Raw genomic sequence first — 17,579 nt, 5'->3', positions numbered from 1 at the left:
TTCAGAAATCTAAAATTGCTTGCATATACAGAGTTTACAAATGTTCTTATAAGCCTGTGGCTAAGGAAGGTGTATGGACCACATTGTAAGTGATTTGACTGTTATCCTTAAGAAATGCCTCTTTAAGCCGGGCGGTGGTGGCGCACACATTTAATCCCAGTACTCGGGAGGCAGAGGCAGGCAGATCTCTGTGAGTTCAAGGCCAGCCTGGACTACAGAGTGAGTTCCAGGAGAGATTCCTAAACAATACAGAGAAACCCTGTCTAGGAAAACAAAAAGAAAAAAGAAAAAAAAAAAGAAAAAGAAAAAAGAAAAGCCTCTTTATATTGTGTCTTGCTTAACAATATTAATAGTTCCTAGGTAAAATAATGAGAGGCTTGTCTAAGTGTAATATATAAGTTTTAAGTTTCAAACAAAATCTTGATGGAAGAGAATGCTAAGGTATAAGGATGAATGGAAAGGTATAAGGATGCAAAACAGTAGAGAAAAACACAGTGCAAATATATTTAAAGTCTAAAGTCTAAAACATTTATATGGTTCCAAAAGCTCTTAATCGTGTGTGTGTGTGTGTGTGTGTTTGTATGTGTGTGTATGTGTGTACATCTCCTTTATAATTATATATAGTCCTTATCATTTTAGTTATAGTTCCTAGTAAGTTACTCTCCATCTTTAAAAGGGATGGGAGACAACACAACAGAAAATGGGGGAATGGGGAATAGTGGAATAGGAAGGTTAAAGGAGGGAAGGAATGCAGGGTAGGATGGAGGATACAGGAAGGGATAAAGAACACTAAGATCTCCTACAAAAGGTCTAAAGTAAATGTCACATGGAGTAACTTTTTTGAGGGCAGAGGAAATGCCTTTTCTTAAAAGGTATGCTTCTAGGTCTGAAATTGTGGCCACACGCCTTTAATCCCAGCACTCAGGAGGTAGAGGCAGGCAAATTTCTGAGTTGGAGGCCAGCCTGGTCTACAGAATGAGTTTCATGACAGCCAAGCCTACACTGAAAAAGCTGTTTCAAAACAAAAAAAAAAAGAAAACAAAGAAAAAAAACCCCAAAACAACAAGAGGTATATAACAGCTGTAAAAAAAACAAGTGACTATCATCAGAAGTGGTAAATTTCTCAGAATCTTTAACAACTTCATAATCTGGCAGGCTATAGTAATATTATTATAAGTACACAAAATGTTTGCTAAATTTCTTTACTACTCTGAGATTTCAAGATAGTTTAATGTTCATGAAATTAAAAATAAAATGAAATTTGTTTAATTTATTTATTTATTTAATGTGTATGAAAATTTTGTCTAAATGTACATCTGTTCACCACTTGTGTGCCTGGTGCCATGAGACCAGAAGAAGGAGTTGGAGGCCCTCACACTTGAGTTAGACTCCAGTGAGCCTCCATGTGGTGCTAGGAACCAAACCTAGGTCCTCTACAATAGCAGCAAGTGCTCTTAACTGCTGAGCCATCTCTCCAGTCTATAAAATGAATTTTTTATACTTAAGTAACAGAAAGTTATATTTCACCATAGCTGATTGTTTTGTACCTTTAAAATTTTAAATTTGAAAAAAATCTTAAATTTGAATATTCACTATAAATACATATTAAATGTCAAAAAAATTACCCTCTTGTCCATTTCATATGATGAAGCTTCTGTACTTGGCAAAAGGTGGGTGACAGTAGCTATTAAGATCTGTAGGCAAAAGATGAATGAACAAGTAAATGAGTTTAAAATAAATGAAATTAATTGTATTCTTTAAAATTTAATTACTACATGCTTAAGTGACATAAAATCTATTTATGTAAATTTAACATCAATATAACATATAAACACAGTATCTAACCTATATACTGTTACTTTAATTTGTACCATGTAAGCTTTTTAAGTACATTTAACTATTAATTATGTATAATCTTCATTATACAATGAAAACTACAATACATAGGTTCTGTCAATAGTAAATCATTTCATATTAATTCACTTTACAAGGTCAACCAATATGTATAAAAATAGATATTTACGTCTATTAGAGGAACTCCGAAGACAGAGGTAAAGGATTTGTAAGAATCATTATAATCCCGCCATCTCAAGAATCACATTCCAGTGCCTTTCCAGATCTCTTTATCTGTGCTGACTGAGCAGCCTGTATCTGAAGTGCTTCAAAATTCAAAACTTTTAGGGTATACTCCAAAAGTTTTTGTGGTTGGGGACATCACACACCTGATGAGCTGGCCTAGCATACAGGGATCCCTGGCTCACATCCACAGAATCCCATAAAAATGGTGGAACAGGTCCGTAATTCAAGCACTTGGAAGGGACAAGCAGGAGGATCTGGAGTTCAAACTCATCTTTAACTATGCAGTCAGTTTGGGCCCAGTTTGGGCTATATAAGATTTTTGTCTCCAAACTTAAGTTTTGAGTTTTAGAGAATTTCAAATTTTTGTATTAGGTATGCTTGACTACCAGAGTGTATGGAAGTATTCCAAACAGGAAAACAATATAAAACAAACAAACAAACAAAACCAAAACCAAACCAAACCAAATCAAACCAAAACAGAGACTGCCAGGACCATAGTCCCTTTCTCCACCTATGGGGCTAGGTAGGCCTGGGCCTGTTTACAGCCCACCTTCCGGTGATCTGCGCACAAGTAGCTGAGGACAGGGTACAGCACACTGCAACTCCTATCCCGGCAGGAGCCAGTCCGCCCAGAGACTGTCAGTGTCCAAGTTCTATTCTCCACCCATGGGACAGGTAAGCCTACCTTCCGGTGCCCTGAGCAGAACCACAGGAGACCTGGGGACTGCACACTGCTGATCCCATCCCGACCTTGCAAAGGCACTGTTACTAGGACCACTACCATCCACGAAAGAGGAAAGCCACCAGAGTATTGGACCTGTTCCCACCCACCTCAAGGGAACAGTGGCCACGTACCCACCAGGAGAGAATGAGATGCCTTTTGCACCCACTGGAAGAAATGATGGGAAGGAGATAATATAAAAATACACTCAGCAACAGAAAAACCAATATGACACCACCAGAGTCTAGAGACTCTACACCAGCAAGACCTGAACACCCCAATGCAGATGAAACAGAAGAGAAAGACATTAAAAACAATTTCATGAAAATGATAGAGGCCCTCAAAAAGGATATGAAGAAATCCCATATAGAAATGGAAGAAAAAACAAACCAAAAATGCAAGAAAAGGAAGAAACAACAAACCAAAAAAATCCAACAAATGAAGAAAAGGAGGAAAAAACAAAGCAAAAAATTGCAAGAAACTATTCAAACAGTGCAAGGGTTGAAAGCTGAAATAGAGAACAAACAAAAAAAAAAAACAGTCTGAAGGAATGCTGGCAATAGAAAAGCTGGCAAACAGTTAGGTACTACAGATGCAAGCATAACCAACAGAATACAAGAGATGGAAGAGAGAATCTCAAGTGTTGAAGATACACTAGGGGATGTAGATATATCGATCAAAGAAAATCTTAAGTCCAACAAATCCCTAACACAAAATATCCAGGAAATATGGGACACTGTGAAAAGACCAAACCTAAGAATAATAAGTATAGAAGAAGGTGAAGAAAACCACCTCAAAGGGGCAGAAAACATGTTCAACTCACAAAATGGGAAAAGATATTCACTAACCCCACATCTGACAGAGGGCTAATCTCCAAAATTTACAAAGAACTCAAGAAGCAACCCTCCAAAACACCCAAGGATCCAATTAAAAAGTGGGCTACTGAACTAAATAGAGAATTCTCAGTAGAGGAGACTAAAATGGCTGAGAGACACTTAAAAAAGTGCTCAACATCCCTTGCCATCAGGAAAATGCAAATCAAGACAACTCTGAGATACCATCTTACTCCTGTCAGAATGGCTAAAATCAAAAACACCAATGACAGTTTATGTTGGAGAGGATGTGGAGAGAGGGGAACACTCCTCCACTGCTGGTGGGAGTGCCAACTTATACAGCCACTTTGGAAATCAGTATGGAGATTCCTCAGGAAAATGGGAATCAGCCTACCACAAGATCCAGCAATTCCACTCTTAGGCAGATAACCAAAAGATGCACATTCATACAACAAGGATGTCTGTTCAGCTTTATTCACAGCCTGTATTTCTTGAATGAAAGAAAGAAAGACAGAGAGAGTGTGTGTGTGTGAGAGAGGGATGGAGGGAGGGAAGGAGGGAGGGAGGGGAGGGGAGGGAAGGTGTACACCCAAACTCCCACTCCAAAGCCACTACCACTCTAATACTAAAACCATGTACAGAGCACAGCAAAAATAACAACTAAAAGAAAACTACAGGCCTATATCCCTGATGAGCATGGTCTCGAAAATGCTTGTAAACAGAATACAGACATACATCAAAGGAATTATCCACCATGATGACTGCCTTGAAATACAAGGATAGTTCAACACACATTAGTCAAAAAATGTAATAAATAACATAAATGGATTCAAGGACATAAATCAGAAGATCAACTCAACAGACACAGAGATCATGAACAAAATCCCATTCACAATAACCTCATAGAACATAGAAAATATTCAGTACTAATCCTAACAAAAGGGAAGGTCTTCTAAAATGAAAACTTTAATAAAAACTCTGAAGAAACACACTAGAAAATGGAAAGATAACCCACACTCATTGATTCATAGACTACCTTGAAAATGACCATTTCACCAAAAGCTATTTATAGATTCAATGCAATTCCCAATGCAGACTCCTATCTCATACTATCCTAAAGTCTATATGGAGCCACAAAAATGATAGATGGCCAAAATCAATCCTGAGCAAAAAGAACAACATGGGAGGGATTACCATTCCTGAACTTAAGATGTATCACAGAGCCACTTAGTAAAAACAATATGGTATTGGTACAAAAACAGACATGTAGACCGATGAAGGGGGAAAAATTATCAAAAACCCAAACATGAATACATGTAATTTAAACCATTCAATATTTGACAAAGATGCCAGAAATAACCTAGAGAAAAGAAAGCATCTTTAAAAAATGGTGCTGGGAAAACTGGATGTCCACATGTAGAAGAATGAAATTAAACCCACAGCTTTTTATCATGCAGACATAGATGCAGGCAAAACACTCATACACATAAAATTTTTATAAAATAAAAAAAACTCTTTGAAGCTGGACACAGGGGCATACGCCTATAATCCCTACAACAAGGGGCTGATATAGAAGGACTGAAAATGTGAGGCTAAGGATGGCCTACACTGTGAGACTCTGTTTCAAAAATGTGCACATATTCTTAATTTTCACAATGAAAAAAAAACTCAAGAATAAAATTTTCAAAGTTTGAAACTTTCAAAAGTCTTTATTTTTAATTATGCGTACATGTGCTCTGTGTATCTGAGTGTTAGTGTACGTGAATGCAGTGTCAGAGGAGGGCAGAGGAGGGCAGAGGAGCCCCTGGAGCTGGAGGTATAGGAGGTTGTGGGTGCTGGCAACTAAACCTGGATTTGCTGCAAGAAAAGTACATACTCCTAACTACCGAGCCATCTTTCCAGGCTGGATTTTCAATTTTTTAAATGTTTCATGAACAGACATACCCAGTGACCATGTCCCACATAACATAAAGATAATAACTACAGCCAACAAGAGTATTTGTATTTCTTCTATATGCTAAAAAGGTGCTTAGTATTTTTACACGTGCTCCTTATTTAATCTGGCAGATAAATCTTCTGATCCCAAATGGAGAATTCAGAGTTCCAAATCCTAATACAACTTGTCCAGAGTTACAGTTAGATGACAAAGTGAGGAAACAATCACATCCAAGTATGCATAACCACTAAACCACTCTTACTATTGTATTCAACCCTGGAGGTCTGAGTGAGAATGGCCCACATAAGACCTTATGTTTGAATAATTAAATACTTCAATTTTTGGGAAGGATTAGGATGTTGGAAGTGGTGTGTTTGTGGGATGGATCTTCAGGTTTCAATAGACTCGTACCATTCCCAGTGATCCCTGCCTCCTGCTTACAGTTTGAGATGTAAACTCTCAACTGTTCCTATTGCCATACTTTTGCTCTGACACTGTGGATTCTAGTTCTGTGAAAGCATAAGCCCAATTAAATGCTCTCTTTTATAAGGCAGAGAGGCAGAGAGGCAGAGAGGCAGAGAGGCAGAGAGGCAGAGGCAGGTGGACCTCTGTGAGTTCGAGGCCAGCCTGGTCTACAAAGTGAGTTCCAGTGTAGCCAGAGCTGTAACACAGAGAAACCCTGTCTTAAAAAACAAACAAACAACAACAACAAAAACAAAAAGATTTAGACACTGAGGGACTGGAGAAATAGCTCAGCAGTTAAGAGCACTAGCTACTTTTTTAGAGGACATTCAATTCTCAGCACCTACAAGGCAGCTCACAGCCTTCTGCAACTCCAATTTGAAGGATCTAATACCTCTTCTGGCCTTTGTATGTACCAAGTACACAGGAGTTGCAAAGACATATATGCAGGCAAAGCACTCATATACATGAAATAAAAATTAAAGTTACATACTGGCTATGAGTAGTGGTGCATGCCCTTAGTCTCAGCACTTGAAGAAAGAGGCAAGTGGATCTCTATGAGTTTGAGACTTGCTTGATCTACATGTTGAGTTCCAGATCAGCCAGAGCTACATAGTGAGACGCTGACTCAAAAAATTAAAATAAGTAAAATAAATTAAAAATTATGTATTTCTAAAGAGGTGAGTGATGTAGCAATTGCTCTACAGTAAGAACTTAACAAACACTCGTTCTTTCTTGAAGATGTAAAAATAGTAAGAAATGCATACAGAGATTGAGGAGGTTTTGAGTGAAGTAAAGCACTTGGGTACGAAAGTCAGAGGTACATTTGAGAGAAAGTAAGCAGATTTAGTTGCCTGGAGTACATGTATCTCACGGGAAACTGCATATGGTTCTAGAAAGATGAGCTGGGTCTTCAGATGAAGGTCTGAATTCACATCAAGAAAGGAACTTTATTTTATACTCAAAGGAAAATGAAAACCAAAGGATCTTTATTTTTATTTCAGGTGACACGATAAAAAGCCCGTAGATGTCAATGATGCCCTAAGAGAGAAGAGGCACCTTCCAGAAGCAAAATACTGCAGTACCAAAAAAGAAATAATAGCTGGGCATTGGTGGCATATGCCTTTAATCCCAGCACTCTGTGAGTTTGAGACCAGCCTAGTATACAGCATGAGTGCCAGGAGGCTCCAAAGCAATACAGAGAAAGCCTGTCTCGAAAACCAAAAATAAATAAATAGACAAATAAACAAATAAATAAGAAATAATAAAGGGTCATAATAGGAAGCAAAGGAAACACTCAATTTGAATAGACTAGTAAACTTCATAATGATTAGCTAAAAAAGGAAGGAGTAATGCCCTGCTTCTGGCAAACTGGAGGGATGGCATTTTTACTCACCTAAGAGAAAATGAAGCAGAATATAGATGGATAAACACAATGGCATTAATAAATTTGTGTGAAGTATATAATTTTCACAACTAATAAATACTTTAATGGCTTTAAAAAATTTCATTCCAATCCAGGAAACCATACTTCTAACAAAAATTACAAAGGAGGGAGCTGGAGAAATTGCTCAGTAGTTAAGGGCATTTACTGCTCTTGCAGGAAACTTGGATCAGCTCTATATGTAGTTCTAGTTCAGGGGTAGGCATGGCATGCATGTGGTGCCTATACACATACATGTAAAATAAATGTATCTTAAAAAATTCATATCCATGGGAGTCTGCCCTTTTCTGAATAGAAACAGAGGAGGAGTGGATGGGGAGGGGAAACAGAGAGGGGGGGAAGAAAATGAGAAGAGAGGAGAGGGGAAACTGTAGTTTGGATGTCAAATAAATAATAAAATAATAAAATTTGAAAATGCAAAGGAATTTTTAGTATCTTTTTTGGTTTTACGAGACAGGGTTTCTCTATATTGTTTTGGAGGCTGTTGGTCCAGCCCAGCCTCGAACACACAGAGATCCGCCTGCCTCTGCCTCCCAAGTGCTGGGATTAAAGGCGTGCGCCACCACCGCCTGGCCGAATTTTTAGTAACTTTAATAATGGATAGCACTGGAAGAAACCATCCTGAGTGAGGTAACCCAGTCGCAAAAAGACAAACATGGTATGTACTCACTCATATATGGATTCTAGATATGGATCAGGATAGTGCCAGTCTGCACTTCCACAGATAGAGAGTCTGGGAAACAGGAAAGAACCTAAAAGATATGCATATACGCATAGTACCCAAGAGAAGAGGATGGAGACAAGATCCTCTGATGGGGAACACGGCGAGGGGTTGGGGGGAGTGGGACCTGGGAAGAATAGAGGGGGTAAAGAGGAAGGGAGTTGGTCATGGGGGAACAGGAAGTTGAGGGGGTGGGGGTAGAATAGGGGGAAGAGGGAATCATAGGATCGAAGACAGATCAGGCACCAGAGTGACCTCGAGTGATCTAAAGGTATAACATCAATTGGCAAGCTAAGCAATAGTGGAGGGACCACCTCGAATGCCCATTCCTGATAATGAACTTGATGTCTATAACCATCCGGGAGCCTTCATCCTGGGACTGATGGAAGCAGAGGCAAACACACAACTAAGCACTGAACTGAACCCAAGGAACCCAGTGACAGAGAGAGAGGAGTGATGAGCAAATTGACAAAGAATGGGCTGGCAAAACCAGCAGAGACAGCTGATCTGAACAGGGGAGTGCTCTTGGACCCCAGACCGACAGTGGGGAGGCCAGCATGGGACTGATCTGGACCCCCCAAAAGTGAGTGTCAGTGAGAAGGCCTGGGCAACCTATGGGGCCCTGAGCTGTGGATCAGTGTCTATCCCTGGTATACAAACTGTCTTCATGTGCCTATAGCACAAAGAGAGATGCTCTCTCAGCCTGGACTCTTAGGGGAGTGCCTTGACCCTACCAAGAGTAAAATGACAGACTCTAGATATCCCCTATGTGGAAGGATTTGGCAATAGGGTGGGAGGGAGGGGGGGAAGGGGAGTGCGGGAGGAGGGGAGGGAGAGGGAACTGGGATTGACATGTAAAACAAGCTATTTAAAATTAAAATAAAAAATGATAAAAAAAGTAAAAAAAAGTAAAACAAACAAACAAACAAAAAAAAAGTAGGATGAACACCAAGCATTTACCTATGGAAAAATTAGTACCTATTAAAATAATTTCATATTTCAATGTATCTATATCTAAGAAATTTTTATATAAGCTTATAATAAAAACAAATGAAAAGTTATTTACCTGAATAATTTTCAAGGGTGAATCCGGCTGGTAAATCTGAAGTCTAGGTACATAGTGAACCAGCATGTGAAGCATGTTACAAGCTACATGGGCAACTGTTTTATTAGTAAACTGCAACAACAAAAGTCATTGTGAAAAAAAGTTGGTCATGCAAATTTACTAATATCAGCTTCTAGCAATTTAACTCTCATGCTTCCTTTTATCACAAATTCCAGCTGTTGTCCCATACATTTCCCAAAGCTCCTATCTGTATGATTTCATTTCATTCATCACTTTGCTTAGCAAACTGCCTCAAATACAGCATATAATCAGAAATATCTGTCAATTAACTGGTATTACTCAAAAGTGCTTACTATGTAAATCATATATTTAAGTCTTAAACATGCTGTGGTATTAAGTTTTAAGACAACAATAATAAATATTTTTTCATATGTAAAAATTATTCACATAAGTAGGGCATGGTGGACAAGCTTTAAATTCCAGCACTCAGAAGGCTGAAGCAGGAAAATTATGAGTTCAGTGACATTCTGAGTATTCTATTGCATTAGAAGTTAGCCTGGGTTAAACAGGGAGATTTTGTTTCAAACAGTAATAGCAAAAACAAACCCTCAAATAATACTGAAACGGAATAAAATTTTGTAATTTTATTCAGACTTTCCAAATGATTAAATTATCATTACTGTTTTTAAACTCTTTTTAACTGTGTGTTGGTTGCCACCATGAATGTATGTATGAATACCATATATGGGCCTGGTACCCAGAAGAGGCACTGGGTCCCCTGGAACTAGAGTTGTAGACAGTTTTGAGTTGCTACATGGATGCTGGGAATTGAACTCAGGTCCTCTGGAACAGTAGTAAGTGCTCTTAACCACTGAGCTATCTCTCCAGCCCCTAGATTACTACTTCAGAATAAATTATATTTTGGCTGTAAAGAGGATACTTATCTTTATTAATAAAACCAAAAACCAAAACCTCAATAATTTAGGGAGTAATAAAGATCAGAGAGCAGCAAGTCACAAAAATACTAGTTAAAAAATCAAGAGGACTGGGAAGTCAGCTCAGCTTGTGCCTACAGCCAAAGCGTGAGGATCTGAGTTCAACTCCTCAGCATCCCATGAAAACCTGTTCATGACTCTGGCTTCAACACACAAGCATACACATAAACAGATATCATACCTCTCTCCCTCCCCCTCCTCCCTTCTCTTAAAAACACACACTAAATCACCTCGCTCCTACATGCTGTTTTAAATGACTAGTATATTTTTAAGTCATAATTCACATGTTTTCTAAGGAAATAAGTCAAATATAGAAAAGTTCAGACAAAAGGGCTCATCACAAAATTTTCTTAAATTCAAGAGTGGGGCCATTCATTCTTAAAGCGAGTCAGAATCAAGAAGCTAATGCAATAAAAAATACATGATAAAAATGATTATTAAATACTGTCGTCACACAGGCCCAGGATTATTAAATGTCTGGGAAAAAATCATGTGTCCTAAATGATATCGATATATTTCATTAGTTTTCTTTACCTTTAATGAAACACAAATTACATTCAGAGCTTCTTTAATTTGAGGATGATGAGATTCATGAACTAATTCTTCACAAATCCAAATACCTAAGCTGCAAAGTGCTACACATCTGGGGGGAAAAAAACAACAGCCTACAATGACTTTGGATAAAACAAAATGTTCAGTACATTTACTGTTTAAGTGAATCCAAGACTTCGTTACTCTATGAGCTAGCTGATAATTAGAGAAAAATGGAAGCAATTTGAAACCTAACTTTCTACTGTAGTTGAAAACCAACAGTGAAACAGTGACTATAGCAGTAAGTGGTGCCTGGGACAATATGCAACGTCTCTCTGACAAACCCATGTAGCAGAATTGACAATGTGGCAAGTCTTCTTCCCAAGCAACTGAACAATATGCTTTCAACAGGAGGGAGTCTAATATTCTTGACTGGCAACAGGAAAATGAATTTGCATAAAATAAAGGGATGGAGTAAGCAAAATATTTTTGTTACTCAAATTTAACACAACTAGTCACAACTTTTAAAAACAGACTGAAAATAATTTTTAAAAATTCCAGCAGAAATAGATCTTGTAAGACTTTACTTGTTTCCCTAATGTTTTGTGGGCTTTTATTTTCCTAAATGTAAGCCAGCTAAGTTTCAGCTGGAAGTTATTTGGTAACTAGAATCAGGAAGACTTCAATGGATTCAAGTTTAGGCTTCTAATAAGCGATTCCCTCCAAGTATGAAAATAGCCCACTTTCTACAATTCTGGCATATGTACATGTATTAATACTGATATTCTTAAATATAGGAGAACACTACATTTTACAATAATTCAATGAATAAAATCTTTTTTTCCAGAACACGCAGGAGTCTGAAGTCTGCTCTTATGATGTTGCTGTTACCCAATTGCTCACTACTGAGGTAACCAAACTTTGCCTTTAGAGTAAGAGTTACTGCCTTATTTTTTTCTCCATTGGCATCAAGACATAAGTTTTTCATAGTGTGACAGATGTAGATAGCCAAGTTCAAGGTTTCAGATTTATGAAATACCAAAGCAACAATACATTTTGAAATACATTAAAATGTTCCATAACCTCAATTAACCAAAAGTAGAGACTGAGAGTACTAACACTAAATAGTTGTTGGAACACCAAAGGTTAGTTAGGTGTGGTAGTTCCTGCCGTAATCCTAGCACTTGGGAAGCTGAGGCAGGAGGATCAGGAGTTCAAGGATAATCTTGGCTATACAGTGAGCTTAAGGCCAGCCCATATTTACATGAAATCCTGTCTCAAAACCCAAAATCAATTAATTAATTTAAAACATTGAAATATTAAATAAATTAGAGGCTAAAAACAAGATGTTTCTGAATTTGTGTGTGGACACCAAAAGAAAATAGGAGGCATAAAATAGACTATGGTGTTTCTTCCCCAATTGATTAAAATAATTAAGATTATTTATTTTGGGCTTCAGAGATGGCTCAGTGGCCAAGAGTGCTTTCTACAAAAGCATGGAAACCTGAGTTCAGACACCAAGCATTCATGTAAAACCCTGGGCATGTGTGCATAAACCATCATCCCCAGTGGGTGTAGAGGAAGCAAGATTTGGCTGGCCAACAGCCTAGCCAAAACTCAGCAAGCTCTAGGTTCAGGGAGAGATCCCATATCTTAATGGAATAAAATGGAAAGCAAGAGAGGACATCCGATGTCTTCCTCTGGCCTGGTGTGCATGCATGAGCACCTAAACAGACATCTGTGTACACACACACACACACACACACACACACACACACACACACACACACACACGCATGCATGAATGAAAAGAAAGAGAAAGTAAAAATTTTCTGATCAAATAGGGCTATTAAAATATACTACTTCCTTAGATATATCAATTTCCATAATACAAATATTTTAATGAACACTGATTCCTACTGCTGTACTTCAAAGCACTACATAAGGAATAACAACCAATGAGTACAATGATAAAGTAAAATGTACTCAAATAAGATTAAAACAAATTATTTTAGTCATGAAAGATGAAGGCCTTTAGAAGTCTGGAACAATTTGAGGTGTAGTAAAAAATTTTTACAAAATGCCAAGAATAGTCATTACATTAAGTGTTAGATCTAAGAATATCCGACCTACCGTGCAGGACCAGAGGGTTCATCTCTTGCTGAGCTTAATACAGTTTTAATTATAAGTTCCTAAAATAAGAATAGAAGAAATGACTATGATTTCATGTACTAATTCAACAAATATTTACTATTTGGCCATTCTGGGCCAGATAGTACTCTGGGCATTAGAAATACAGTGGTAAGTAAATAGTCTGTTCGTGTGTTACTTTTAATAAAATGCCAGCATTATTCTAAAAAGTAGCTAACAAATCATGAAATTTATAACTAAAATATCTTTAAAAATAACTTTTGGGGAGTCCTTTCCCTATGGAAGAATACTATGCAGCCCAGATAAGGCAAGGACCCTCCCCCAAATGATGTGATGGACTCTGATGATCCCCCGTGTATGGTCTCACTATACCTGGGGAGTGGGTGGTAGTTGGATTGGGGAGTCGGTGGGAAGCATGGGAGGATGGGAGGGTGAGGGAATGGGGGAATTGATATGTAAATAAGAGTGTTTCTAAAAAATAAAAAAAATAACCTTTTTCATGGTTAGGAGAGTAATAAAGACTCACTAAACAAAACTGATACCTAAAAGGCATGAATACCTTTAAATTTTTTTAAAAATATATATTATTTGAAAGGCAGGGTCAGATGGTTTCACTGGTGAATCCTACCAAAATTAACATGAATTTTTATCAAACTCTTTTAAAAAGCTAAAGAAACAAGAACATTTTCACACTCATTTTATGAGGCCAGCATTATCTGGATACGAAGTACCTAAGGTACTACTCTATGTTTTAAAAAGTCCTCAAAAAATTCTATACCACACTGAACAGTACATTAAAAAGAATGTACATGATTAAGTAGAATTTATTCCTGGGAAAAAACGGTGTTTCATTTGTTGGAAGTATTAATATTGTTAAAACAGCCATGTCATCCAGAGCAATTCTATTCATAGTTATATATCTAAAGAAAAGAAAATCGGTATGACAAAAAGACAAGCGTATATGCAAGCATCGTGGCATGCTTGTACTCTCAGAAGCCAGAAGGCAGAGGTGGAAGGACCACGAAGTCCAGGCCAGTCTGAGCTACACTGTGCAATCTTGTCTGAAAACACAAAACAAAACAAATATAAGCTATCTTCCAATTGTATTCATGTGCTGTAAGCCTGTGATGTCTGTACTTGGGGAGCAGGGGTATGCGGATGCCCACCAGTTCAATGACACCCTGAGCTACAGAGCGAATTCTAGGCCAGTCTAGGATACATGGTGAGACCTTGCTTCAAAATGGCTCAAAATAAGCTATTAATGAAACACATTCTCTATATACTAACTAAAAACATCTTTAAAGGTCTACAAAGAAATCCAAACCAAAAGTTTCAAAGAAAGCAACTTGGAAAAATAAATTATCAGCATGATCCCCCAGGAGTCACAGTGTCTTCTCAACTCTTCTGATGCTAAAGACCGATTCAAGTTAAACATGGAGCCTCTTGCAGTCACTGTCTGTCACAGGACACTTTATTAACAGGAGTGCTAAGCCTTGGGAATTTAGAGTACACAGGCATTAGTCAGAGACAATGACCTAGTCCCAGAACCTTAACAGGAGAACTTTCTATGCCAGCCCCTCTACCTTGGTCTAAGAGATATTGAGTCCATAGGACTAAACGTGTGATCAAATCATATTCCTTTTTAAAAAGAGGCTGACTTCTGCAGAGGCTTGACAGAACTTTTTACTAGGTTTCTAACCTAGAAATTTTGAAAAGTGCATAACACCATAAGTGTTATTTGTCATGACTGCTTCTGATGATTGTACAAATCCTTTAATGCTTCAGATACAGGATATAAGCTATGTTTCATACAAAGTTCTATACAGCAGCAATGTTCTATCACTTTGATATAATGTGTCAAGAAATAGAAAGTAGAAGTCAAAACATTCAGCTTTAGTTTGGCATCTCAATCTTAGAACCCTTAGCATAGGTCTTGGGTGACAGGCTATCTCAATACATGTTCAGTGAGTGAATGAATGACTCCTAAGGGACAGACATGTGAGCAGGTTCAACAATGAGAAACGGTTTCAAAGCTTTTAAACCTGAAAAGGCTTTGCTCCTAGCAGATATTATAGTTTTATGCCTGGATTATTAACATTCTTTAGTAACTAGATTTCAAAAAGAAAAGAGAGAAGGCAGATTACATCATATATGCTAAATACTAGCATCTGGTTTCTTACCTTAACATCTGTAAACTGAGACACAGCAATCTCAGGGATGCTGGGATGGAGAGCAGGCAGTTCACAGTACAGGTTGGGAAAGCAAACCAAAGATCCCAGAAGAACTTGTGCTTCCACTCTTGGTGCCTGTATATCAGATTTAAACCATCTATAAAATGCTAGTTAATTGTGTTCTTAAACTACCATTAGATACTTTATAATTATATTATACAGGTCAGTGAGAACATGACAACATTCAAAAAGGGAATGTCAAAGATTTAGGTTTCCATCCAGAATTTCTAAAGAGAGTATGATTATTCTCAGTAAATATCATTGGCAAACAACACTTTCTTGAAAAGCTAACAGTAAGTAGAAATCATCTGCAGCTAGTAAACTTTAAATAGGAATATAAGCTAGTAATCAGCATACATTTAATGTAATCAAAGGGAAAATAAGTATTTTGCTTACTTATTTATTCAGAGACAGGGTTTTGCTACACAGCCTAGGCTAGCCCTGAACTCACTTTGTAGTCCAGAGTGGTACTGAAATTGTGATTCCTCTATTTCAGCACCTCAACTGCTGGGCTTTTTTGCATGTACAACCATGCCTGACTAAATTACTTTAAATGTAGTTCATACTTCATTATCTATTGTTCAAATAACTTGATGACTCAACGTCACTACATTAGGATAGATTAAAAGTGATTAAAATGTATTCTGTCTTCAAGAAATGGGTACCGGGCTAGATGGTTTTTATCTTTTTATGCATATGAAAAAAAACCACTGTCCTTAATATTTACTGACATAAATCTACAGAAGAAATTACTTCATGTTGCCTTTTATCTTATTAAATAATTTCTTAAGTATCAATATTGAACATTTCCTCTTCTACCCTCTTGCATGTTCTCTAAACAGGGGCCAAAGCATTATTTTACTTATCAATTGGCTTAAGGTTTAATAATACTTAATAAAAATGTGAAACACCAGCATACTAGCAATACAGTATTTCCATTCATATAAGTCACTACTCAATATTTAAGAAGACTTGCAGCTTAGTGTGGCTTAAGCTTACATGACTTTCACCAGAACAGAACAGCTCATTTTTACTGGACCTGTTAGAGTCTATCTAAAATGCCCACCTTCAGGAGGCCAAGGCAGGACAACTGCAAGCTGAAAGCCTGCCTGCACTACCAGACAGACATTGTCTCAAACAAAACAAAAGATAAAATGCTTCATGTCTAGATTAAACAAACAACCTAGAGTGTAGGTATGAAAGGGCATGGCAAACTGACACTTGGTTTAAACTATCCTGATTAAAAACTGTCCTATACAAATAGAACTAATTAAAAAAAAAACAACTTCAGTATTTAGTTTAAGGGATTAGTTGAGTTTTTCTACTAAGCTGGGTAAGGTAATGTCTGAATATGAATATAACAAGAACAAGTGATTTTGTACTAGTTTAGAAAGACAAAACCCATCACTTATAATCTGCTTAAGGAAGGTAGGGAACATTAACAATGGAAGATAATATGGATGGCATCTAAAATGAGAACTCAAAGAGCCAAGACTTAGAATTAGCATTTTTAACACCATCCAGAGGAAGACTGCCTCTGACCATACAGAGCACATTTGAATGTCCAGATGATTTCCTACAATGATTTGGTTTCTCTGTAGCCTTCCTCAGCAATAGGCTTAATATGAATTAGCACTGAAAGGGACTGTTGTTTACATTATCCAAAGGATGCTGTTACATAACCAAGATCTAGATATAGAAGAAGAAAGCTAGTCATATAAAAGCATCAGAGTTTAATTCTATAGAACCTTGAGAAAAGTTGCAGAAAATATGGTTAGTCATCTCGAGTAACTAGTCCACTGATGAGGAAAGTTTTTATAGTAAATTAATAAGAAGTGACAGTTATTTGAATATTAGTATCCTTTGAGTTCTATCAACTTTTGCAAGTCTAAGAGGTTGATTATCTGGGCACCATGGTAATACTACAATGGACTTGTAGCTTGTGTATCATCTTTGGTTTGTCTTCCATTAATCTATTCCAAGAGTAACCTATATATTTAATATTCTCAAGACACAGGTTTAATTATCTCTTTGATATTTTGAAGTATATCTTTAATCCAGTATAGCACCATAACCTGGTCCATAACATTTAAAACCTACTAAGATATATCCCCCAATGACTTCATTCACCATCTATAGTCTCATCACAATGTGGGTTCTGATTCAGTACTTCAGCATTGCTAGTGAGCAACCAGACCACAGTAAATGCTGTTGTGCGTGCCAAGCTTTGGATGCTCAGGAACACTTTTCTGTTCCTCTGTGGACTATCCTCTGCACATACGAGCAAGAAAAAAAAGTTTATAAAACCACCAAAAGGCTAAGCTCAATGTTGAGCATATACTAGGTACTGGATAAATACTTAACATTTTCAGTTAGTAAGTATCTACTAAGCACTTGCCCTGTGCTAGA

General features: G+C 37.4%; 1 protein-coding gene across 12 annotated transcripts in view; it reads right to left on the bottom strand.

Annotated features, from left to right (window-relative positions):
- Window positions 1-17,579, bottom strand: part of Ralgapa1 (Ral GTPase activating protein catalytic subunit alpha 1) — a 202,448-nt gene that overhangs the window by 83,687 nt on the left and 101,182 nt on the right. For all 12 annotated transcript variants that reach the window (XR_005876329.1, XM_040743064.1, XM_040743065.1 and 9 more), the window contains 5 exons: window positions 15,120-15,245; window positions 12,922-12,980; window positions 10,792-10,900; window positions 9,263-9,373; window positions 1,626-1,694 (listed from right to left, as the gene is read on the bottom strand). Coding sequence is in view for 11 of the 12 variants with exons in the window: in XM_040743064.1 (XP_040598998.1) it covers window positions 1,626-1,694; window positions 9,263-9,373; window positions 10,792-10,900; window positions 12,922-12,980; window positions 15,120-15,245 (474 nt within the window). In the remaining variant the exon portion in view is untranslated. The remainder of the gene's footprint in view (window positions 1-1,625; window positions 1,695-9,262; window positions 9,374-10,791; window positions 10,901-12,921; window positions 12,981-15,119; window positions 15,246-17,579) is intronic.

Source organism: Mesocricetus auratus, unplaced genomic scaffold (genome assembly GCF_017639785.1).
Source record: "Mesocricetus auratus isolate SY011 unplaced genomic scaffold, BCM_Maur_2.0 Super-Scaffold_15014, whole genome shotgun sequence".
Taxonomy (NCBI): domain Eukaryota; kingdom Metazoa; phylum Chordata; class Mammalia; order Rodentia; family Cricetidae; genus Mesocricetus; species Mesocricetus auratus.
The sequence above is the reverse complement of the archived record's forward strand: the minus strand, read 5'-3'. Positions and strand labels throughout refer to the sequence as shown.